This window comes from Microcaecilia unicolor, chromosome 4 (assembly GCF_901765095.1).
Source record: "Microcaecilia unicolor chromosome 4, aMicUni1.1, whole genome shotgun sequence".
NCBI classification, from domain to species: domain Eukaryota; kingdom Metazoa; phylum Chordata; class Amphibia; order Gymnophiona; family Siphonopidae; genus Microcaecilia; species Microcaecilia unicolor.
Window position 1 is genome coordinate 181,632,781 of NC_044034.1, and position 25,108 is coordinate 181,657,888.

Genomic DNA, 25,108 nt, shown 5'->3' on the forward strand with positions numbered 1-25,108 from the left:
CCCAAAATTAAATCATTAGATTTTGAAACTCAGATTCGTAACTTATGTCAAAGTTACCGGCTAAATGGGGTGGAAATAGCAAGAGCTCTTAGGCAAATTCTTGGTCCTGATTGGTGCCTTATCAGTGGAGATTGGCAACCCCTCGATGGCAACAACAGACCACTGAATTATGATGACGCCGTCCTTGCCCAAGCCTTGAATAATTTACTGGCACGTATTAGAACTAAATTTATACCAAGGGCAAACTTTGATATCCATAGTGGCACAAATCCCCCGCCCAATATGGATAAAGATACGCCATATGAACGACAGCTTAAAAATGCTTTTTTAAAAGGGTGTTTACCATCTATTAATAGCTTCATTACTAAACATACGGTAACACACCGCACATGTCATCTCAGCTCTCTTCTTGAATATGCAAAACATGCAGAGACACATTTTCAAGAAAGAAAAAAACAGAAAAAGTCCAACCTCTTAATGGTAGATGAGAGTACCAGTGAAATATACCTGACATAGCCAAGCCAAAACTTTAGAGGGAACCGAGGGAGAGGTAGAGGACGAGATAGACAAATTAGAAGGGAACCAGGATGTTGTTATGTGTGCGGAAAGAAGGGACATTGGGCTCGGGAATGCAGAGATAGGAAGGAAGAACCGAGAGCATGACTAGAAAGGGAGTCCCCACTAGTAGTCCGGGACAAGGGAGATGCTGACTTGGAGGAAATGGGGGAGATGAGATGGATAGCGAATACTGAAGATGAAGAGGTGTTGCAGCTAGAAAGAGTTTATAATTGCCTTGAAAGCCATGCCTTGTCTCAGATAACCCTTATGGTCGGAAATAATGAAATTACTTTCCTGTGTGATACTGGGGCTGGATGCACAGTTGTAAAATTTGATGATGCAAAATTAATTCCTTTGTCCTCTGAGACTATCATAGTAAAGAATGCAGGTAGTAACATAATAAAGGAACCATTGTCTAAATTAATAGAGGTTTTTGAGCCTGAAAGTGGTAGACGCAGCACATGCCAGGTAATTGTATCCAAAGTCTGCACATGTAATTTATTAGGGAGAGCCCTTCTGCACAGCTTAGGAATTGCTGTAGTGCCAACCGAAAAGGTGTTAAAGGCTTTTAAAATTGAGGAAGGCACGTATGTGACACAGGCTGTGCAACCCTTCATTTATTTCTATAGTCTGGACCCAATCACAAAAGGCACATCCTCTGTGAATAAGGAACTAGTGCAGATAGTACAAACCCTTGTTAAACCAATAGCTGTACAATTCATGTATCCTAAGGATTTGCATGGTACTACCTACTATACTCATACATCCAAGCCTGATTCTTTGTATGAGACAGCTTTCCTGAAGCTGAAACAGTGCCAAATGACTATTTTGAAGTTGTACTGGGATGACAAAGGCTTTTGCGCAGCTCAAGTACAACTGCCCAGCATGTTGTCAGAGAATCGTCTCTATAGATCAAGATATGTCTCACACATTTACCTGTCTAAACCCCAGCATGCTAAATGGGTAGATGTAGGCAGATTTGTCACTACTTGTGTAAATAATGATAATTGGGAACCCCTGAAAGAATCTGGACTCCAGTTTAACCCCCTAGTGGGTACCTGGTCGAAATTAATATCATGGACCACAGTGGCGCTGCCCATAGTACACCTGAAAGACTTACTTGACAAATCTGCAAACAATTGACATTTGTACTACCTGAATGAGCCTGAGAATGTAGAGTTGCCCGAGGTTCCCTCCAAACTCTGGTCCCAGGGGAGTACTGATATTGGTACAATCAAAGATGCACCGATGATTTATATCACCCCGAAAAGCTCATTCAGGCCATATCAAAAACAGTATACCCTGAAGCCAGAAGCAGCAGATGAAATCCGACCAGTAATAAGAGACCTCTTACAAACAGGAGTATTGATCCCATGTTCAGACTCGCCCTGTAATACTCCTTTGTTCCCTGTAAAAAAAAGCACCTCCTTCCCAAGGATGGAGAATGGTGCAAGATTTACAAGCGGTAAATAAGGCAGTGATCCCGAGAGCACCCACTGTACCCGATCTATCCACTTTGCTAAATGACCTAAGTACTACTACTACTACTACTATTTAGCATTTCTATAGCGCTACAAGGCGTACGCAGTGCTGCACAAACATAGAAGAAAGACAGTCCCTGCTCAAAGAGCTTACAATCTAATAGACAATAAATAAATAAATAAAGTAAGCAAATCAAATCAATTAATGTGAACGGGAAGGAAGAGAGGAGGGTAGGTGGAGGCGAGTGGTTACAAGTGGTTACGAGTCAAAAGCAATGTTAAAGAGGTGGGCTTTCAGTCTAGATTTAAAGGTGGCCAAGGATGGGGCAAGACGTAGGGGCTCAGGAAGTTTATTCCAGGCGTAGGGTGCAGCGAGACAGAAGGCGCGAAGTCTGGAGTTGGCAGTAGTGGAGAAGGGAACAGATAAGAAGGTTTTATCCATGGAGCGGAGTGCACGGGAAGGGGTGTAGGGAAGGACGAGTGTGGAGAGATACTGGGGAGCAGCAGAGTGAGTACATTTATAGGTTAGTAGAAGAAGTTTGAACAGGATGCGAAAACGGATAGGGAGCCAGTGAAGGGTCTTGAGGAGAGGGGTAGTATGAGTAAAGCGACCCTGGCGGAAGACGAGACGGGCAGCAGAGTTTTGAACCGACTGAAGGGGGGAGAGGTGACTAAGTGGGAGGCCAGCAAGAAGCAGATTACAGTAGTCTAAACGAGAGGTGACAAGGGTGTGGATGAGGGTTTTGGTAGAGTGCTCGGAATGAAAGGGGCGGATTTTACGGATGTTGTAAAGAAAGAAATGACAGGTCTTGGCAATCTGCTGGATATGAGCAGAGAAGGAGAGAGAAGAGTCAAAGATGACCCCAAGGTTTCGAGCTGAGGAGACAGGGAGAATGAGAGAGCCATCAACAGAAATAGAAAACGGGGGGAGCGGGGAGGTGGGTTGGGGGGGGGGGGGGAAATGAGAAGCTCGGTTTTGGTCATATTTAATTTCAGGTGGCGTTGAGACATCCAGACAGCAATGTCAGACAAGCACGCTGAAACTTTGGTTTGGATGCAAGAGATGGTAGGAAAAGCCATGGGATGAGATTAATGAACCAAGGGAAGAAGTGTAGATAGAAAAGAGGAGGGGACCAAGAACAGAACCCTGAGGTACGCCGACAGGCAGAGGGATAGAAGTAGAAGAGGATCCACCAGAGTGAACACTAAAGGTGCGGAGGGAGAGGTAGGAAGAGAACCAGGAAAGGACAGAGCCCTGGAATCCAAGTGAGTACAGGGTATGAAGAAGTATGCTGTGATCGACAGTGTCAAAAGCAGCGGAAAGATCAAGAAGAATGAGGATGGAATATTGATCTCTGGATTTAGCCAGTAATAGGTCATTGGAGTCTTTAGTAAGCGCAGTTTCGGTTGAGTGGAGAGGGCGAAAACCAGATTGTAGTGGGTCAAGACCACAAAACAAATACTTTTCAGTCATAGACATCAGTAATGCTTTTTTTTACTATTCAAATTGACCCACAAAGTAGGTTTTGGTTTGCATTCACCTTTGAGGGAGAAAGGTATACCTATACTTGCCTTCCTCAAGGCTACTGTGAATCACCCACCATTTTTTCACAGATTATGTCTGCAAACCTAGCAAAATTTGAACCACCACAAGGGAGTCAGATACTACTGTATGTAGATGACATTCTCCTAGCCTCAGAAACTAAAGAGCAGTGCAGGCTTGATACTAACAGTCTCCTTCAATTTTTAGCTGACCAAGGCCATAAGGTAAACAAATCAAAACTTCAGTTATGGCAAGCTACTGTACGGTACTTGGGTTATAATCTTTCACATGAAGGAAAGCATTTAGATGAAAACTGTAAGATTGCCATATTACAGGCGCCAAAACCTATTACGAAAAGACAAATGATGTCCTTCCTAGGGATGACAAATTTTTGTAGGCCCTGGATACTTGATTATGCAGCCATTACAGCACCTTTATTAGCTCTAATGTATGATACCCCTATGGCAGCCTCTGACCCACTGTCTTGGACGACTGAAGCAGAGTTAGCATTCATAAAAATCAAACAGGTCCTAGTCAGTTCCTCAGTTTTAGGATTGCCAAATTATGCTAAACCCTTCTTCCAAACTGTTGACTGTAAGGATGGGTACATGACTTCAGTACTAACACAAGAACACGGAAACAAACAGAGGCCATTGGCCTATTACTCTAGCAGACTAGACCCAGTGGTCCGTGCCCTTCCACACTGTGTTCAGGCTGTGGTAGCTGCCTCTATGGCAATATAGGCATCTGTGACCCTGGTACTTTTCCACACACTCACACTTCGAGTCCCACATGCAGTCGCAGTAATATTACTTCAGAACAAAATTTCATACCTATGTTACGCTCTGCTATACTTCTCCAGGATGGGTTGGTTTCTGTTTCCTAACCCGGCAGCCGTCATCCAGCTTGGAGCAAGAGCAGCAGCCATCTTGGCTAGCTCAGGAGGAGGCAGCCATCTTGTCTAAACGAGAACAGGAAGGAACTCCATAACTGGTCGTGGGAGGATCTCCTATGGGGGCTGCCATGTTGGATGCACCTGAGTTTGGTTTGCTCTGATTGCTTCACTATTTAAAGCACTGCCTCCAGGCCTTCTTTGCTTTGGCCTCAATTGCTCTGAGGAGTTGCTGTGGGAGTGCTGTTCACTGACTATTCTTCTGTTCCTGTTTACCTGTGCACCGGACCTTGGCTAGTTTTCTCGGATTACGCTTGTTTGCTGCCTGCCTTGACCCTGGACTGATTTTGACTATTCTTTGCCTGTCGGAGTACTGGTTCTGGACTGTGTCTGTTTCCTGCCATCCTGGTTAGCGGCTGTGCAACCCCGCCGGTTCCAGAAGTCCTGGTGGCCGCCTGCAGCTGGGAGCTCAACTCCCGGTGAACGGTGGTCGCTTTCCAGGTGAAGCTAGGGGTTGTCTGGCTGCCTGACTGAGTGCGGTAGCACTCCATCTCTGCCATGCTCTGTCGGGGCACAAGGGCTCACTACTACCGGGTCATAACAACCTATCACCCTCGCGACATCTCTCCTGCATGACTACCTTATTATCACAGCTACACCTGACTATTGAACACTGCACCACCTTGAACCCTGCATCCGTAGTACCTATTGTAAGTGACGATAGCCCACATGACTGTCTTGCAGAAATAACTCATAAGGTACTACCACGACCTGACTTAAAATACATACCTTATCAGAATGCTGATCTTACATTATTTGTAGATGGTTCCAGTAAAAAGAACCTTGATGGAATGAATGCTACAGGTTTTGCAATAGTAACCCATGACCAAATTTTAAAAGCGGCATCATTACCAATCACTTACTCAGCCCAAGCAGCAGAACTGATAGCCCTGGCTGAGGCCTGTAAACGAGTGCAGAACAAGACAGTCAACATCTACACAGATAGTCAGTATGCTTTTACCACTGTCCATACCTTTGCACAGCAATGGAAAAATAGAGGCATGGTCACCTCCACAGGAAAGGAAATAAATCACAAAAAATCTTATCCTTTAATTACTGGATGCTGTCTTACTTCCTAGACAGATAGCCATTTGTAAGTGTGCAGTCCATACTAGATGTACAGATCCCATTTCTTTAGGAAATGCCTTTGCAGACAAAACAGGAAGAGAAGCTGCACTATGTGCTCCTTTACATGACATTCTTTTCCAGATAAAGATGCAACCTTCCTGGATTTGGCAATGCTACGCCAGATACAGCAGGCATCCCCAGAAAAAGAAAAACAATCTTGGCTAGGTAAAGGAGCCAACCTTGTAGATGACATTTACCTATCTACTGAAAATAAACATATATTACCAAACAAATTTGTTTCGTTATGTTGCAATAGTGAGCCATGGGCCAAGTCATGTCTCAACAGGAGGGATGGTAATGATAGTAACGGAAATATTCACAGCATATGGGTTTTCACTATACGCTAAAATTTTCTGTTCACAATGTATGCTCTGTGCTAAGCACAATTTTCAGGGAAGACTCAGACCCTGAATGGACACCTTCCCTCACCCAAATTACCCATTTCAGTACTTATGTATGGATTTTATTGAATTGAATAAATGTGAAAACAAGAAATATTGCTTACTAATCATTGATGTTTTCAAAGTGGGTAGAAACGTTTCCAAGTAAAACAGCTGATGCCCTGACAGTGGCTAAGGCCTTGGTAAAAGAAGTCATACCACGGTATGGCATTCCAGAAAGAATTTATAGTGACAATGATCCCCATTTTGTGAACTCCATCATTTCTCTGTTAGGGAAACAATTGACCATTGACCTGAGGAACCACTGTGCCTACCACCCCCAGTCGGCCGGACTGGTGGAAAGACACAATGGAATCTTCAAAAGCAAATTAAGAAAGATAATGGCAGAAACCGGAAAGAGTTGGATATACTGCCTTCCCTTGGCCACCTTGTATATGCATATAACACCGGCAGGGAAAACGGGATTGACTCCCTTTGAAATTCTGTTTGGAAGGCAGTATGTGATCCCTCAGTTTGCTTCACTGGAAAAGAGTCATGAGGAGGCTGAGGAATCACTGGCGACATATATGAAGAAAATGTTAACTAACAAAGAAATTTCTCTGTCTAATGTCATTCCAGATCAGTTTGAAGATTCTGGACATACTGAGCTTGAAAAGGTTCAAACAGGAGACTGGGTCCTTATTAAGGTGATTAAGAGAAAAAACTGGGCTTCACCCCACGGGGAAGGTCCATACCAAGTACTCCTGAGTACCCCCACAGCTGTAAAAATAGCTGAATGAAGTATCTGGGTACACCTATCACACTGCAAGAAGGTAGCAGAACCCGGAGTTGATTAGGCAACCAGAGTAGATCAACTTCTCGCAAGGGTAAGCCCGGCTACAAAGGGGAGGTGATTCAATAGGAACCCTCATCTCAAACCCGGTGAAGAAAACAACAACCCAAGTGAGAACTTAGGGTCGAAATGGAGGCCTTAACATCTGATCCAGAAGATCCATGTGAGCAATTGACTGAGACAACAGTTTGGAGTCCCCTCGGAGGAGAGCAATCAAGACTGATTGGTCCTAGGAACAATCTATGGCATAGCTCTTATCATCCTCCTATTCCAGGTTATAGACACAGTCAAAAGGATATCAAATCCTCAGGATCAGAAAAGAAATAATTCCCAAGACTACTCCAATCGGATGCAGGAGACATTCACTCGAGAAAAACGCAGAGTTGCTGCAGCCCGAGTACTACACAAAGAAACTGATCCCATGGAATGGGCATGTACGTGGCTTCCTGAACCCCCTAAGAACATTACCTTTTATGAAGGCCAGACCAGCACAGTGGAAATAGATTTTTGTGAACTAACTCGCTGCGGAGGACGAGAGGCAGCTGCGAGACTTACATGGTCTGATAAGTATGTGTGCTTCCTTCCCACAAATCCTCCCGGAACCCGCCAATGCACAATATGGAACCTAGCTATTTGGAGCACGAGCTCCACACCTTGGGGCTATCGCCTACTAAGATCACAAGATGATACCGAGATCCAAAGCAGGTTTTCCATCATAAAGAAGGCAGTGTCCGAGTGTACTGATGAGACAAATTGGAAGAGTGGCCTAGTGGTTAGGGTGGTGGACTTTGGTCCTGGGGAACTGAGGAACTGAGTTTGATTCCCACTTCAGGCACAGGCAGCTCCTTGTGACTCTGGGCAAGTCACTTAACCCTCCATTGCCCCATGTAAGCCGCATTGAGCCTCCCATGAGTGGGAAAGCGTGGGGTACAAATGTAACAAAAAAACCAATTAATTACTTTACAAACACCTCAGAAGGCAGATGAACGTTTATACGCTGTAGAAGCGTACATTTCTGGGACTGATCCCATTGGACATTTCTTTATCCAAATATTGGAGGGAAATATGTCTCGAGATTACTTCGGACTTCCCATGCCCAAAATAATCAGATTGGAAATCTGACAATTGAAGAAAAACTGGGACTTGAAACAGGTTACCAGGAAAAATATGAATGGATGGCATGGGTAATTTATACTACTGGGAAAATAATCAAGTCTGACTGTGTGGCATGTGCTAAAGCAAGACCTTTCTTGGGGACCATACCCTTCAGATTGAGTCTTGATGATCCTGAAGGATTGCAGTGCATGGTCCAGTTATATAACAGCAGTTATAGACCCAACGGAACCTGCCTTATGATGTCACACCTTTCCCCCCCCCCCCCCCCCCCCCACTAAAGGAAGGATTAAACCACCAGTAGTAAGATCATACCCAGGTAACTATACCTGCTTCTCTATAAAAGGACGAGGAAAGTGACAAAATCTGAAGCCACTCCCAGACTCATACTGCGATCATCGGGTCAACTTGAAGGGAAGACAGAACCATAAATACCATCTTAACTGGTTCCAGAATCAAGACCAAGGAAGAGCTGATGTCTGGTGGATGTGTGGGGATCTCCTTCTTAGACCCCATCTCCCGCAAGTGTGGCATGGGAAGTGTGCATTAATTCAAGTTATCATGCCTTTTTATATGTTACCCACAGGAACACTGGAACTACCACAATCAATTCCACATAGAATGAAGAGGGCAGTGACACCTGGCGGATCATTTGACCTACATGTGTATATGGATGACATTGGGGTACCTCAAGGGGTGCCCAATGAATTCAAGGCAAGGAACCCGGTTACTGCTGGATTTGAGTCCTTCCTCTTCTGGTGGGTAACAATTAATAAGATTGTAGACTGGATCAACTATATCTATTATAATCAGCAGAGATTTGTCAACTACACCCGAGACACCGTAAGAGGAATTGCTGAGCAACTTGATGCCACTTCAATGATGGCATGGCAGAATCAACTAGCACTGGACATGCTACTGGCGGAAAAAGGTGGAGTCTGCCAGATGTTTGGAGAGTTTTTTTGCACGTATATCCTGAACAACACAGCTCCCTATGTAAGTATCACCAAGGTGTTGGCTGGACTGACAGCCTTGTCAAGGGAACTGGTGGAAAATTCTGCCCTCCCCTTGTCCCTTCCTTCCTTCTCACCCATTACTTCCCTCACCCGTAACTGTCTTGTCTTTCTGTATTATTTAGATTGTAAGCTCTTTTGAGCAGGGACTGTCTTTTTATGTCAGGTGTTCAGCGCTGCGTGCGTCTGGTAGCGCTATACAAATGCTAATAATAATAATAACAGCGACCCATTCACCAAATGGATGGAAGATTGGTTTGGAAGTTGGAGTGGCCTGATTACTTCAGTATTGACCTCTGTTGCTGTGGCTGCAGCCATATTGGTAACATGTGGATGCTGTTGCATTCCTTGTATTCGTGGTCTACTTCAAAGACTAATTGACCAAGATTATGTACCAGCATGAAGAGCCTGATGACAAGGACGATAGCCAGGCTTCCTTTAAGGACTACATATCTCCCATTGGTATATAACAGACTCAAGACTACATGAATCTTGAGGACGAAAGGAAGATGTCTTGGAGAGGAATCTATCCTAGAGACTTGAGCACGCACTGTAGTTTGTTCTTAGACATGCTTTTGGCTAACTTATAACACATGTTTATCCAAGCTTAGAAGGTATGATACAGCTGCATGTAAATAAAGTACAAGAATGTACTAATTGTATGGGTCATGAAGTTCATCCAAAAGGAGGTTACTGGGGAAAATGAAAAGTAATGATGCAGGTGCAGGATGAGGTAAGACATGGAGAAATGTAGATGGGAAACTGGGCAGATAAAGCAAATGATACATACCTGTAGCAGGTATTCTCCGAGGACAGCAGGCTGATTGTTCTCACTGATGGGTGACGCCCACGGCAGGCCTGAGGTCCGGAAATCTTCCTAGCAACAAAGTCTGATAGAGCCTTCGGTCACATGCACGCGCTTGCACGCGCACCACGCATGTGCGGCCATCTTCCCGCCCAACGCACGAGGACATCAGTTAGATCAAAAAGCAAAGATGAAAAGAAGGAACAACTCCAAAGGGGAGGAGGGCGGGTATGTGAGAACAATCAGCCTGCTGTCCTTGGAGAATACCTGCTACAGGTATGTATCATTCGCTTTCTCTGAGGACAAGCAGGCTGCTTGTTCTCACTGATGGGGTATCCCTAGTCCCCAGGCTCACTCAAAACAACAAATAAAGGTCAATTGGGCCTCGCAACAGCGAGGACATAACAAGGATTGATCTACGAAGAAAACATCTAACTGAGAGTGCAGCCTGGAACAGAATAAAAATGGGCCTAGGGGGGTGCAGTTGGATCCTAAGTCCCAAACAGATTCTGCAGCACCAACTGCCCAAACCGACTGTCGTGTCAGCTGTCCTGCTGAAGGCAGTAATGAGATGTGAATGTGTGCACTGAAGACCACGTCGCAGCCTCGCAAATCTCTTCAATAGTGGCTGACTTCAAGTGGGCCACTGACGCGCTCGAACACTATGAGCCGTGACATGACCCTCTATAGTTAGCCCAGCCTAGCCAATTTGAAATGGTGCGTTTCCCGACAGAGACTCCCCTCCTATTGGGGTCAAATGAGACAAACATTTGGGCGGACTGTCTGAATGGGCTTGTCTGCTCCAGATAGAAGGCCAATGCTCTTTTGCAGTCTAATGTGTGCAACTGATGTTCAGCAGGGCGGGTATGAGGACGGGGTAAGAATGTTGGCAAGACAATTGACTAGTACAGATGGAACTCCAACACCACCTTTGGCAAGAACTTAGGGTGAGTGCGGAGGACTACTCGGTTGTGATGAAATTTAGTATAGGGAGCATGGGCTACCAAGGCTTGAAGCTCACTGACTCTACTAGCTGAAGTAACAGCCACCAAGAAAATGACCTTCCAGGTCAAGTACTTCAGATGGCAGGAATTCAGTGGCTCAAAAGGAGGCTTCATCAGCTGGGTGAGAATGACATTGAGATCCCATGAGACTGTTGGAGGTTTGACAGGGGCCTTTGACAAAAGCAAACCTCTCATGAAGCGAACAACTAAAGGCTCCGCAGAGATAAGCTGACCTTCTACACGATGATGGTAAGCACTGATTGCACTAAGGTGAACCCTTACGGAGTTGGTTTTGAGACCAGACTCTGATAAGTGTAGAAGGTATTCAAGCAGGTTCTGTGTAGGACAAGAACGAGGATCTAAGGCCTTGCTATCACACCAGATGGCAAATCTCCTCCATTTGAAAGAATAAAACCGCTCTGTGGAATCTTTCCTGGAAGCAAGCAAAACTCAGGAGACACCCTCGGAGAGACCTAAGGAGGCGAATTCTACGCTCTCAACATCCAGGCCGTGAGAGCCAGAGACTGGAGGTTGGGATGCAGAAGCGATGAGTGATGAGGGTCGGAAAACATTCCAATCTCCACGGTTCTTGTGAGGATAATTCCAGAAGAAGAGGGAACCAAATCTGACGCAGCCAGAATGGAAAATAAAAAGAGCAGATTGTTTAAAAGTAAAACGTAATTTATTTATTTTTTTAAACAGTATAGCAATACTTATATAAATACAAACAGGCTGTTTGTATTTATATAAGTATTGCTATACTGTTTTTTTTTTTTTTTAATAAATTACGTTTTACTTTTAAACGATCTGCTCTTTTTATTTTCCACCTTGGAGTTTGCAGACCGTCTGCCTTTGTGCAGCCAGAATGGAGCAATCAGAATCATGGTTCCTCGGTCCTGCTTGAGTTTCAGCAGAGTCTTCCCCACCAGAGGTATAGGAGGATATGCATACAGAAGGCCCTCTCCCCAATTGAGCAGAAAAGCATCTGATGCTAGTCTGTCATGGGCCTGAAGTCTGGAACAGTATTGAGGGACCTTGTGATTGAGCTGCGTGGCAAAAAGATCCACCAAGGGGGTGCCCCACGCTTGAAAGATCTTGCGCACCACACGCGAGTTGAGTGACCACTCGTGAGGTTGCATTATCCACATAGTACATGGCAACCTGGTTGTCTGTCTGAATTTGGATAGTTTGGTTGGACAGCCGATCTCTGAAAGCCTTTAGAGCGTTCCAGATCACTTGCAACTCCATCTACATGCGCTCCCCACCCCAGGAGAGATGCATCCATCGTCAGCACTTTTTGTGGCTGAGAAATTTGGAATGGGCGTCCCAAGGTCAAATTGGATCGAATGGTCCACCACCAAAGAGAGTTGCGAAATCCGATGGACAATTGGATCACATCCTCTAGATTCTCGCTAGCTTGGTACCACTGGGAAGATAGGGTCCACTGAGCTGATCTCATATGAAGGCGTGCCATGGGAGTCACATGGACTGTGGAGGCCATGTGGCCGAGAAGCCTCAACATCTGCCGAGCTGTGATCTGCTGCGATGCTCTGACCATGGAAACAAGAGACAGAAGATTGTCTGCCCTGGTCTCGGGAAGATAGGCATGAGCTGTCGTTGAGTCCAGCGCAGCTCCTATGAATTCTAGTTTTTGAACTGGAAGGAGATGGGAGTTTTGGTAATTTAAAACAAACCTAAGTAGCTCCAGAAGTTGAATAGTCATCTGCATGGACTGTAGAGCTCCTGCCTCCGAGGTGTTCTTCACCAGCCAATCGTCGAGATAGGGGAACACATGCACTCCCGGTCTGTGTAGTGACGCTGCGACCACCACCAGGCATTTTGTAAAGACCCAAGGTGCCGAGGCCAGACCAAAAGGCAGCACACAATACTGGAAATGTTGGGTTCCGAGACAAAATTGAAGATACTTCCTGTGGGCTGGAAGTATCGGAATGTGGGTGTAAGCATCTTTTAAGTCCAGAGAGCATAGCCAATCATTTTCCTGAATCATGGGAAGTAAGATGCCCAGGGAAAGCATCCTGAACTTTTCTCGGACCAGGAATTTGTTCAGGGCCCTTAGGACTAGGATGGGACGCATCCTCCCTGTCTTCTTTTGCACAAGGAAGTACCTGCAATAGAATCCCAGCCATTCTTGCCGGGTGGAACGGGCTCGACCGCATTGGCGCTGAGAAGAGCGGAGAGTTCCTCTGCAAGTACCTGCTTGTGAAGGGAGCTGAAAGACTGAACTCCCGGTGGGCAATTTGAAGGTGTAGAAGCCAACTGGACTATTTGGAGAACTCACCGATCGGAGGTTACGAGAGGCCACCTTTGGTGAAAAAATTTTAACCTCCCTCCAACTGGTAGGTCGTTTGGCACGGGCACGGTTACTGCAGCTATGCTCACCTGGAGCCAGTCAAAAGCCCGACCCTTGCTTTTGCTGGGGAGCTGCGAGGGCCCGTTTAGGCGCATGCTGTTGACGAGAACGAGCATGCTGGGGTTGAGCCTGAGAAGGCTGTTGAGCAGGTGGAGTGTACCTACGCTTATTATAAGAATAGGGAGCACTCCTCCTGCCCCAGAAAAAATGTCTACCAGTTGAGGTAGATGCTGAAGGCGCCCGATGGTACCCACTGGTTGAGCTGCTCTACAACCTGCACTACCTTCTCGCCAAAAATGTTATCCCCCCGGCAAGGGACATCCGCAAGCTGCTGCTGAGTCCTACTCTCCAGGTCAGAGGCACGCAGCCATGAGAGTCTGCGCATCACTATACCTTGAGCAGTGGAGCTGGATGCAACATCAAAAGAGTCGTAAGCACCCCTGGACAGTAATTTACGACACGCCTTCAGCTGCCTGATCACCTCCTGAAAAGGCCTGGCTTGCTCCGCAGGGAGCTTATCCACCAGGTCCGCCAGTTGCTTCACATTGTTCCGCATATGGATGCTCGTGTAGAGCTGGTACGATTGGATCTTGGACACGAACATAGAGAACTGGTAGGCCTTCCTCCCAAAGGAGTCGAGAGTTCTAGATTCCCACCCTGGGGGCGCCGAGGCAAAATCTCTAGAACTGCCAGCTCTCTTCAGGGCAAAGTCCACAACCATAGAGTCGTGAGGTAACTGAGTCCTCATCAACTCAGGTTCTCCATGGACCCTATACTGAGACTCAATTTTCTTAGGGATAGTGGGATTAGATAAAGGTTTCGTCCAGTTCCTAAGCAAAGTCTCCTTGAGAACCTTATGCAAAGGAGCTGTGGACCACTCCTTAGGTGGTGAAGGATAGTTGAGGACCTCGAGCATCTCAGTCCTGGGCTCATCCTCAGTAACCACCGGGAAGGGAATGCCCACAGACATTTCCCGGACAAAGGAGGAGAAAGAAAGGCTCTCCTGCAGAGAAAGCTTTCTTTCAGGAGAGGGAGTGGGATCAGAAGGAAGACCACAAGACTCCTCAGAAGAGAAATATCTGGGATCCTCTTCCTCCCCCCCACGAGGCCTCCTCCTCAGTGTCGGACAAAAGCTCCCGAACAGCAGTCCAAAACCGGGCCCGTCTCAACTCCGAGGAACGATGTCCTCGATGGTGTCGTCGAGAAGTCGACTCCCTTGGCGGCGGCGATGAAGCTCCCTCCAACGACGTCGATGGGGAGTCGACCCGGGTGGCCGCCGATGCCTCACCACAGGCAAGGAGCCAGCCGGCGCTTCTGCCAACGGTACCGAGGGCGCAAGCACTGTCGGTACCAGAACAGATTGGCGCATCAGCCCTTCCAGGAGACCCGGAAGCACGGCTCGGAGGCGCTCATCCAGAGTGTCTACCGGGAAAGGCAGGGAAGCCGGTACAGGAGTCGGAGCCAAAAAGAAAGGCACAAAAAAAGGAGAAACCCTGAACAGCGGCCTAAGACGGCCGCAATGGCGGCGAAACAAAACTTAGGCAGCCAAATCTAAAACTATAAGGATTTTTTTTAAAGAAGAGGAAACAGCTCAACAGAGCGAAAGAGAAAGAAAAGTAGTAGAAAAAACGCGAAAACGCGATGAAAAAAGCCGAAGGCTCCTCAGGACGTGGTGAGAGGGACAAAATACAGTCTCTCTCTACTGCGGACAAAAAAGAACTGATGTCCCCGCGCGTTGGGTGGGAAGATGGCCGCGCATGCGCGGTATGCGCACACGCGTTACCGAAGGCTCTAGCAAACTTTGTTGCTAGGAAGATTTCTGGACGTCAGGCTGCTGTGGGCGTCACCCATCAGTGAAAACAAGCAGCCTGCTTGTCCTCGGAGAAGACCATAAAAGGGAATAGATAATTGGACATACAGGATAGGAATTGATCTAATGGTGAAAGAAGGTATATAATAACAAGGGAATTCGTATAGAGTTAGACAACAAATTCCTGCTTTGTGTTGGATTTATCTCTTGTGTGCTGGATTAATCTCCTGGATGTTATCTCCTTGCAAGTAATAAAGCTGCTTTAACTGCTTTAAGCTTGACTTGGTCTTGTGGTGTTCGTGAGTATTGGTAAAATTCTTATAACAATCTGCTAATTTTCAGCAGCACTTAAGTGGTTATCTCCACTGAAAATTAACAGTTAGCGCCTAAGTGAAAGGTGGCTATTTTGAAGGCTGAGTTGGCACTTGGTTGCTTAAGTGCTGATATTCAGTACTAAGTGGCTAGGGTAAGCACATAAATGGGATCACATAAAAGTCAGTCCTATCTTATACAGCAACTCATGGCCGGTTAAATTCTGAATATCAATTTAACCGGCCATGAGTTAGCCGGAGCTGCATAAACTGGATATTCAATGCCAAAGCCTGGACATGGCCCAGCATTGAATAACTGGGAATAGTGCCAGCAACGAGCAGCCAAACGCCCACCACTGCCAGCTGAATATTGACCCATCAATGTCAATGCTCGGACATGGTCCAGCATTGAACATCCAGGAATAATGTCACTGGCAGCTAAACCGAAGCTCACCACCGCTAGCTGAAATTCTACCCCGAAGTGTTTACTGAAATTATACTCAAGAATGATGATCAAAACCCACAGAACCCCAAAAGGGAAAGAAGGTGCAAAGATATAAGTGGCACACAAATCAATGAACAGATTTCAACTAAACCGTCCAGGCAGACCTTCTCTACAGGAACCCCTTCTAGACTTCTGATCTTTGTTGTGTAATAGAATAGAATGCAGTAACCCAATTAACAAGTGTCTGTCAGGCTCGCACAGTATAGAAGAACCACTTGCACTGTATTTCACAATAAGGAACTTTTACTGTAATATTAACAATGAGCATGCCATAGTGTTTGCAGCTCAATAAAGCAGAACAATTTACCAGCCTCTAAAACAAGATACCATGGCTAAAAAAAGCATTGTTCTTCTACATGTTATTATGATATACTCATAAACTTTCCAATAATACAATATTCAAAACAGATGAGAAGACAGCAAACTATATCACTTCCAATGTTTCTTGAACTATAGTCAGACATTTGGAGCCAGCTTAAAACCTTTGCACAAAGACATCCTGCTCATATTAAAGGCCTTTCTGAACTGGGCTCATACGAAATTAAAGTTATAGGAATGAAACATCAATTGTTTTTGACCTTGCAGGTTTCTCCTGCTCATTTGGGCCAACAGCTCATTTAGAACCAGGGCTGGAGTCTGGTGCCATGAGCCTTAATTTCCAGGATTTTTCCACTATTTTCTATCCCTGTCAGCTTATCTTAGTCCAGTCATTACCATGACAGTCCTCAGCTTGGGGCCATGTACCAGGGCTCTTTTCAGAATCCTGTAATCATGGGCCCTAAATCTGACACCATGCAATGACCATGATTCTCTCCTCCAAAAGGAGGAGGTCCTTCCCATGACAAGGGTAGCTCCAGCTTTAGAGAATGTATTATCTTTCTTTATGTTCATTCTTCCAAATTAGTTGGAATGGAAGAAACACCAGGTCCTATATATTGAAAGTCAGCATGCAACTGCTATGCCACTCAAGTATTTTTTTGACCTTTTTACCATCCTCCCTTTCCAAATGGAGGTAATATGTTGGGTACATTCCTCGATCCATTCCCTTTTTATCTCTAGTGATTCGGCATTTGATGGTGGTGCCTTGTGGGGCTGGTCTCATAGCAAACATTTCTAGGTCATCAACACCAACCATAACTTCTTTTGTGGGAGGACTGGGAGCTGACGCTGTCTCCTACAAAGGCAGATACATATTTTATTATTACATTCGTTTATGAAAAAGGAAACATGAGAAAATGTGAGAGTCTATATATAGTGACCTTGTAATTCCTCACATCTGAACATCACAGTTTGCCTGTACAAATCACATTCCAGAATCACTTCATCTTAACTGGCTCCAATGTTAAACAGGTTAGAGTTCATCACACGTATAACATTATATCTTTTTAAGAAAGTAAAGACAATCTATTAAACAGAAAAACTACTGTATGTCACTGTTAATTGTGGCTTGGAATTTGCAGTGAAACCCAATAAAGAGCCTGGTGCTTACAAAAAGCTAGAAGCTGAGCAGGACAGCTAGGTATATGGCACAGAATAAAGTATCTATAAGAATCCTCTCAGGACACTCACTAGCCCTGAATGCTCCTGCATTCAGAGCCATTACAACTCAGTGTAGAGAGGAAATATGTACCATGTGATTACAAAATCCCCTTTCTGGGATGAGTGTCATGATTTGGCCTGCCCTTATATAAATCAGAGGCCCCCTAGAGTGTGGGTGGTGATAGATTAGAGAATATTGTAAAAGAAGCAGTGTGTGCTTAAGGCTCAGCTTTTCGGCTGCAATCCCGTTCTGCATCTAAGGCAAAAGGAGCCCTACCAATTCATGAGCTTCTGTAAGGCACTGGAAGACTCCGTCCTACATATCACCAACGTTTAGAACTCCACTACAAAGTTTTCCCAGCACATGATCAGAACTTCTCTTTCAATTACTCTGAGACAGCTCTTAAAAAACTCAAATTGGTCAATATTCAGCTGGTGGTGGTCAGTGCTGGGCCATGTCCAGGCTCTGGCACTGAATATCGGAGTACTCTAACAAATGTACTCCACTTTGAGGAACGGCATTATTTCAACTGACCAGTTTGGTTTGGCGGTTTTGTTGAGATCCTATTCCCATAAGATGATCAGTTGCACATGCGACTAAAACATGGACAATAAACAACAGTAGCAGTTGGTCTATTACATCCGGTAATGGCAAGAGACTTTTGATATATGAACTATTTTCATTTCCCAGTGCAAGTCAAGGTTGCCTTATACTCGAAGGAAAGCGGTTTTTTAAAACCCGTTTTGATAATGAACTATCCAAGGACATGAAAGGCAATTGATATGAACTTAAGACAAGTGCCTGGTGAAGAATGTATGAATGTTAAGCTGCTGAGATGTTAAGTGATACGGGAAAATGTGATTTTTACAAAACCTGAAGTGTAGTATATAGCATGGAGATGTTTTGATAATTAAATAGATTAAATTGACAAAAAGATACTTTTCAAACAACGAGTGGAGTACATTTGTTAGAGTACTGTGTTTAGTTTTGTACTCTACTATAAATGATTATTTCCCCTGTATAAGTAAACTGAATTTCGGAGGCCAAATCCTGCGGGGCTGGCCACCAGAGCTTACGCAGGACCCAGCCAATATTCAGCAGGACCTGCATAAGACAGTTCTGGTACAGCAAGGCTGCCATAAATGGGTGGAGGGGAGCCATTCCAGAGGGGGAGGAGGGTGTTGAGTCTTGCGGGCTGGGGGGAGGGAGCTTCTTGGGGGGCCCAGGGGGGGGGATCAAGGGGACAAAAATTAGCTTACCTAAATTCACCTGCTTAGCTATGCAAGTCCCAGCACTGATGATTGCCAGCACCCACATAACTGTCGGCTCCTCCCAATGTAGCCCCTTGCACTGCCCCTGACCTATGCACTTTTAGCATGGGCAGTCAAAGACAATATTCAGCAGCACTGCCTGGTTTAGTGCAGTTAAATATCGACAATAGGATGGCTCCTCTGGTTTAAGCGGGCTGGAGTCTCTCCTGCCCACTTAATTCACTCTGAATATTGGACCCAAAGTTTCTAAAGCTCAAATTTAAGGATCTCCTGGGAAGAAAGCAAGATTTTAGAAACCATAGGAAAGAAAGGAGCCCTTCTACTAAGCTGTGTTAAGCAGCTAACAAGAGGTTTACCGCATGGTACACAGTAGCATAGACCCACACTTTGTCTCCTGTGCTAAAAAGGCAGCTTCTGCAGTAAAACTCTAGCTAGGATCTGCGTGTGACATGGGGAAGATGAGGTGTAGCCCATTGCAACTGCTAAAGCACAGGACTGTGCCGTGTACTAGCTGTCACAACTGCTGATAGCACAGCCAAACTTAACGCCACCTCAAAAGGAGGCAGTACATGTAGCTGCACTTCTAGATGTCCAGTAGTGCAGTGCTGTGGCACAGCAGTGCAGTGGTGCTCTCAACGACACTCCCCCCCCCCTGATGCAAGTCCCAACCCCCCAAATGAAGCGAAGTTACTTACCTGTAGCAGGTATTCTCCGAGGACAGGAGGCTGATTGTTCCAACATGTGGGTGACGTCCACGGCAGCCCCAGGTCCGGAAAATCTACCTAGCAACAAAGTTTGCTAAAACCCTTTGAGCGCGCAAGTGTGTGCACCGTGCATGCGCAACCATCTTCCCGCCCATCGCGCTAGAGTCCCGCTTCAGTCAACTTATGAAGCAAACCAAAGAAAGAGACAACTCCAAAGGGGAGGCGGGCGGGTTGGTGAGTAAGTATCTTCGCTTTCTCCGAGGACAAGCAGGCTGCTTGTTCTCACATGTGGGTATCCCTAGCCCCCAGGCTCACTCAAAACAACAAACAGGGTCAATTGGGCCTTGCAATGGCGAGGACACAATAAAGATTGACCTACGAAGAAACATATAACTGAGAGTGCAGCCTGGAACAGAATAAAAATGGGCCTCGGGGGGTGGAGTTGGATTCTAAACCCCGAACAGATTCTGCAGCACCGACTGCCCAAACCGACTGTCGCATCGGCTATCCTGCTGAAGGCAGTAATGAGATGTGAATGTGTGGACTGATGACCATGTCGCAGCCTAGCAAATCTCTTCGATAGTGGCTGAGTTCAAGTGGGCCACTGATGCTGCCATGGCTCTAACACTATGAGCCGTGACATGGCCCTCAAGAGTCAGCCCAGCCTGGGCGTAAGTAAAGGAAATGCAATCTGCTAGCCAACTGGAAATGGTGCGTTTCCCGATAGTCACTCCCCTTCTGTTTGGGTCAAAAGAAACAAACATTTGGGCGGACTGTCTGAAGGGGCTTGTCCGCTCCATATAGAAGGCCAAAGCTCTCTTACAGTCTAATGTATGCAACTGACGTTCAGCAGGGCAGGTATGAGGACGGGGAAAGAATGTTGGCAAGACAATTGACTGGTTAAGATGGAACTCCGACACCACCTTCGGCAAGAACTTAGGGTGAGTGCGGAGAACTACTCTGTTATGATGAAATTTAGTATAAGGAGCATGGGCTACCAAGGCTTGAAGCTCACTGACTGTAATAGAGTGGACACCCAGGAGGGAGTGGAAAACATGAAAAAGGATCTGAGGAAGCTAGAAGAATGGTCTAAGGTTTGGCAATTAAAATTCAACGCGAAGAAATGCAAAGTGATGCACTTAGGGAATAGAAATCCTCGGGAGACGTACGTGTTAGGCGGAGAGAGTCTGATAGGAATGGATGGGGAGAGGGATCTTGGGGTGATAGTATCTGAGGATCTGAAGGCGACGAAACAGTGTGACAAGGCGGTGGCTGTAGCTAGAAGGTTATTAGGCTGTATAGAGAGAGGTGTGACAAGCAGAAGAAAGGGGGTGTTGATGCCCCTGTATAAGTCATTGGTGAGGCCCCACCTGGAGTATTGTGTTCAGTTTTGGAGGCCATACCTTGCGAAGGATGTAAAAAGAATTGAAGCGGTGCAAAGAAAAGCTACGAGAATGGTAAGGGATTTGTGTTACAAGACGTATGAGGAGAGACTTGATGACCTGAACATGTATACTCTGGAAGAAAGGAGAAACGGGTGATATGATACAGACGTTCAAATATTTGAAAAGTATTAATCCGCAAATGAACCTTTTCCGGAGATGCGAAGGAGGTAGAACGAGAGGACATGAAATGAGATTGAAGGGGGCAGACCCAAGAAAAATGTCAGGAAGTATTTTTTCACGGAGAGAGTACTGGATGCTTGGAATGCCCTCCCGCGGGAGGTGGTGGAAATGAAAACGGTAACAGAATTCAAGCACGCATGGGATAAACATAAAGGAATCCTGTTCAGAAGGAATGGATCCTAAGGAGCTTAGCCGAGATTGGGTGGCACAGCCGGTGGCTGGAGGCGGGGACAGTGCTGGGCAGACTTATACGATCTGTGCCCTGAAAAGGACAGGTACAAATCAAGGTAAGGTATACACAAAAAGTAGCACATATGAGTTTATCTTGTTGGGCAGACTGGATGGACCATGCAGGTCTTTTTTTGCCGTCATCTACTATGTTACTATGACTCTACGAGCTGAAGTAACAGCCACCAAGAAAATGACCTTCCAGGTCAAGTACTTCAGATGGCAGGAATTCAGTAGCTCAAAAGGAGCTTTCATCAGCTGAGTGAGAACGACGTTGAGATCCCATGACACTGTAGGAGGTTGGACAGGGGGATTTGACAAAAGTAAAGCTCCCATGAATCAAACAACTAAAGTCTGTCCAGATATAGGCTTACCCTTCACACGATAATGAGAAGCACTAACAGCACTAAGATGAACTCTTATGGAGTTGGTCTTAAGACCAGACTCTGACAAGTGCAGAAGGTATTCAAGCAGAGTCTGTATAGGACAAGAGTGAGGATCTAGGTCCTTGCTGTCACAGAAGACGGCAAACCTCCTCCATTTGAAAGAGTAACACCTCTTTGTGGAATCTTTCCTGGAAGCAAGCACCCTCAGAAATACCCAAGGAGGCGAAATCTACGCTCTCAACATCCAGGCCGTGAGAGCCAGAGACTGGAGGTTGGGATGCAGAAGCGACCCCTCTTTCTGAGTGATGAGGGTAGGAAAACACTCCAATCTCCACGGTTCTTCGGAGGATAACTCCAGAAGAAGAGGGAACCAAATCTGACGCGGCCAGAAGGAAGCAATCAGAATCATGGTTCCGCGGTCTTGCCTGAGTTTCAGCAAAGTCTTCCCTACTAGAGGTATGGGAGGATATGCATACAGAAGGCCTGACCCCCAATGTAGGAGAAAGGCATCTGAGGCTAGCCTGTCGTGGGCCTGAAGTCTGGAACAAAACTGAGGGACTTTGTGATTGATCTGAGTGGCAAAAAGATCCACCGAGGTAGGGTGCCCCACGCTCGGAAGATCTTGCGGACAACTGCCCTGTTGAGAGACCACTCGTGAGGTTGCATTATCTTGCTCAACCTGTCGGCCAGACTGTTGTTTATGCCTGCCAGATATGTGGCCTGGAGAAACATGCCTGACTGCGGGCTCAAAGCCACATCTGGACAGCTTCCTGACACAGGGGGCAAGATCCGGTGCCCCCCTGCTTGTTGACATAGTACATGGCAACCTGGTTGTCTGTCTGAATTTGGATAATTTGATTGGACAGCCGATCTCTGAAAGCCTTTAGAGCATTCCAGATCGCTCGTAACTCCAGGAGATTGATCTGAAGACCTGAATCCTGAAGGGACCAAGCTCCCTGAGTGTGGTGCCCATCTATATGAGCTCCCCAGCCTAGGAGAGATGCATCCGTAGTCAACACTTTTTGAAGCTGAGGAATTTGGAAGGGACGTCCCAAGGTCAAATTGGAGCGAACTGTCCACCATATCAGGGAATTGTGAAAAGCGGTGGACAACTGGACTGCATCCTCTAGATCCCCAGCAGCTTGATACCACTGGGAAGCTAGGGTCCATTGAGCTGATCTAATGTGAAGGTGGGCCATGGGAGTCACATGAACTGTGGAGGCCATATGGCCCAGAAGTTTCAACATCTGCCTAGCTGCAATCTGCTGAGATGCTCTGGCCAAGGAAACCAGTGACAGAAGATTGTCTGCTCTCGCTTCGGGAAGGTAGGCATGAGCTGTCTGCGAGTACAGCAGGGCTCCTATGAACTCTAGTCTCTGAACTGGAAGAAGGTGGGACTTTGGGTAATTTATGACAAACCCCAGTAGCTCCAGGAGTTGAATAGTCATCTGCATTGACTGTATATATAGCTCCTGCCTCTGAGGTGATCTTTACCAGCCAATCATCGAGATAAGGGAACACATGCACTCCCAGCCTGTGTAGCGATGCTGCAACGACCGCCAGGCATTTGGTGAACACCCGGGGCGCAGAGGCGAGCACAAAGGGCAGTACACAATACTGAAAGTGCTGTGTTCCAAGACGGAATCGAAGATACTGCCTGTGAGCTGGCAGTATCGGGATGTGTGTATAAGCATCCTTTAAGTCCAGGGAGCATAGCCAGTCGTTGTTCTGAATCATGGGAAGAAGGGTGCCCAGGGAAAGCATCCTGAACTTTTCTCGAATCAGATATTTGTTCAGGGCCCTTAGGTCTAGGATGGGACGCATCCCCCCTGTTTTCTTTTGCACAAGGAAGTACCTGGAATAGAATCCCAGCCCTTATTGCCCCGGTGGCACGGGCTCGACCACATTGGAGCTGAGAAGAGCAGAGAGTTCCTCTGCAAGTACCTGCCTGTGCTGGAAACTGAAAGACTGAGCTCCCGGTGGGCAGTTTGGAGGTTTGGAGATCAAATTGAGGGAGTATCCCCGCTGGACTATTTGAAGAACCCATCGATCGGAGGTTACAAGAGGCCACCTTTGGTGAAAAATTTTTTTTTTAACTTTTTTTTATTGATAACAAGAAGCAATAGATATAAAGAAAATCTTTACAATGCATAACCATCATATTATTCACCCAAAACTATTAATATCTGAACAACATTATGCCTGCCATCAAATATTTTTCCCCTTTTTCCCCCCTCCCCCCATTTCTCTTCCCCCATCCCCCCCCCCCCGTCTACATTCCCTCCACAATCCTACCCAGCTCATTCCCTCCTTTCCTTCCCCCCTCCCATCCTCCCCCCTTCTTCGCCAGGTATTGTTTTTTTATTTAGCCATTTAAGACCTTACTACGAGCCAATGGCTTTAGAGTGTCCAGAAATGGCATTCAACATTGTAGAAACTTTTTTCCCCTAGGGGAGGCCAGGTCTGATGTGTCCTTCCGTTCCAGCGCACTTAGCGAAATCATATACGCCCGCCAAAGCTGGATTGAGGGTCTCTCCTCCTGAAGCCACAGTTTAAGTATTGTCTTTTTCCCCATCATCACAGATCGCCGCTGGAAGTCTCTAAGTCCAGCCCTACTTGGTCCTTGGCATAGGCGCCCGGTATAAGAGGCTTGGGGAGGCTAAGCCTCCCCAGCCAGAAGTGCAGCAAGGGCGGGGCGGACCGCCCCGGGTGCAGCTCCCGCTGCCTTGAACATCTCCCTCCCTCCCCCCCCGACTGGTGCGTGGACCTTGCGATCTTTACCGCCCCTCCCCCCGACTACAGCGGTATCGCTCTCCCCCTCCGCTCCTGTCCTGTCACGTCATCTTTGAACGTCGAGGATTCCTTCCTGTAGCAGCAGCATCGGCAATGATGTAAGCGCTGCTTTCAGCCTGCCCCGGAAGCACTCTCTGTACAGTTTCCCGCGTAGGAGGGACGCTATCCAGAGAAGGCTTCTGGGGCAGGCTGAAAGCAGCGCTTACATCATTGCCGATGCTGCTGCTACCGGAAGGAATCCTGGACGTTCAAAGACATGACAGGAGCGGAGGGGGAGAGCGATACCGAACTAGTCCGGGGGGGGGGGGAGCGATGCATCATGCCAGCCAGCTGCCAGACCAAAGGGAAAGGGGGTGGAGAGAGGAGGATGTGAGGTGCCACATCTAAGGGGAAGAGGGAGGAAGGAAAGCAATGGCAGGGAATGGGAAAAGGAGGGTGGAGAAAGGAGTGAGAATGATGGAAGCAAGAAGGGGAGGGAAGAGAAAGGTGGGATGCATGAGGACGCTGGAGGAGAGAGAGAGAAAGTGGAAAAGTGCAGGGGAGAGCCAGGGACATGCAAAAGAGCAGGAGAGAGTCAGAGAGAGATGGGGAGCGAAAGAGGGGACATGGAAGAGAGCATGGGAAAGCCAGAGAGAGATGGGGAGCGAAAGAGGGGACATGGAAGAGAGCAGGGAACAGCCAGAGAGAGATGGGGAGCGAAAGAGGGGACAAGGAAGAGAGCAGGGGAGAGCCAG

General features: G+C 46.6%; 1 protein-coding gene across 1 annotated transcript in view; it reads right to left on the minus strand.

Annotated features, from left to right (window-relative positions):
• The window catches only part of TUB (TUB bipartite transcription factor), a 193,205-nt gene that overhangs the window by 58,685 nt on the left and 109,412 nt on the right, over positions 1-25,108 (minus strand). The window contains exon 7 of the mRNA XM_030202442.1: positions 16,810-17,001. Coding sequence (XP_030058302.1) covers positions 16,810-17,001 — 192 coding nt within the window. The remainder of the gene's footprint in view (positions 1-16,809; positions 17,002-25,108) is intronic.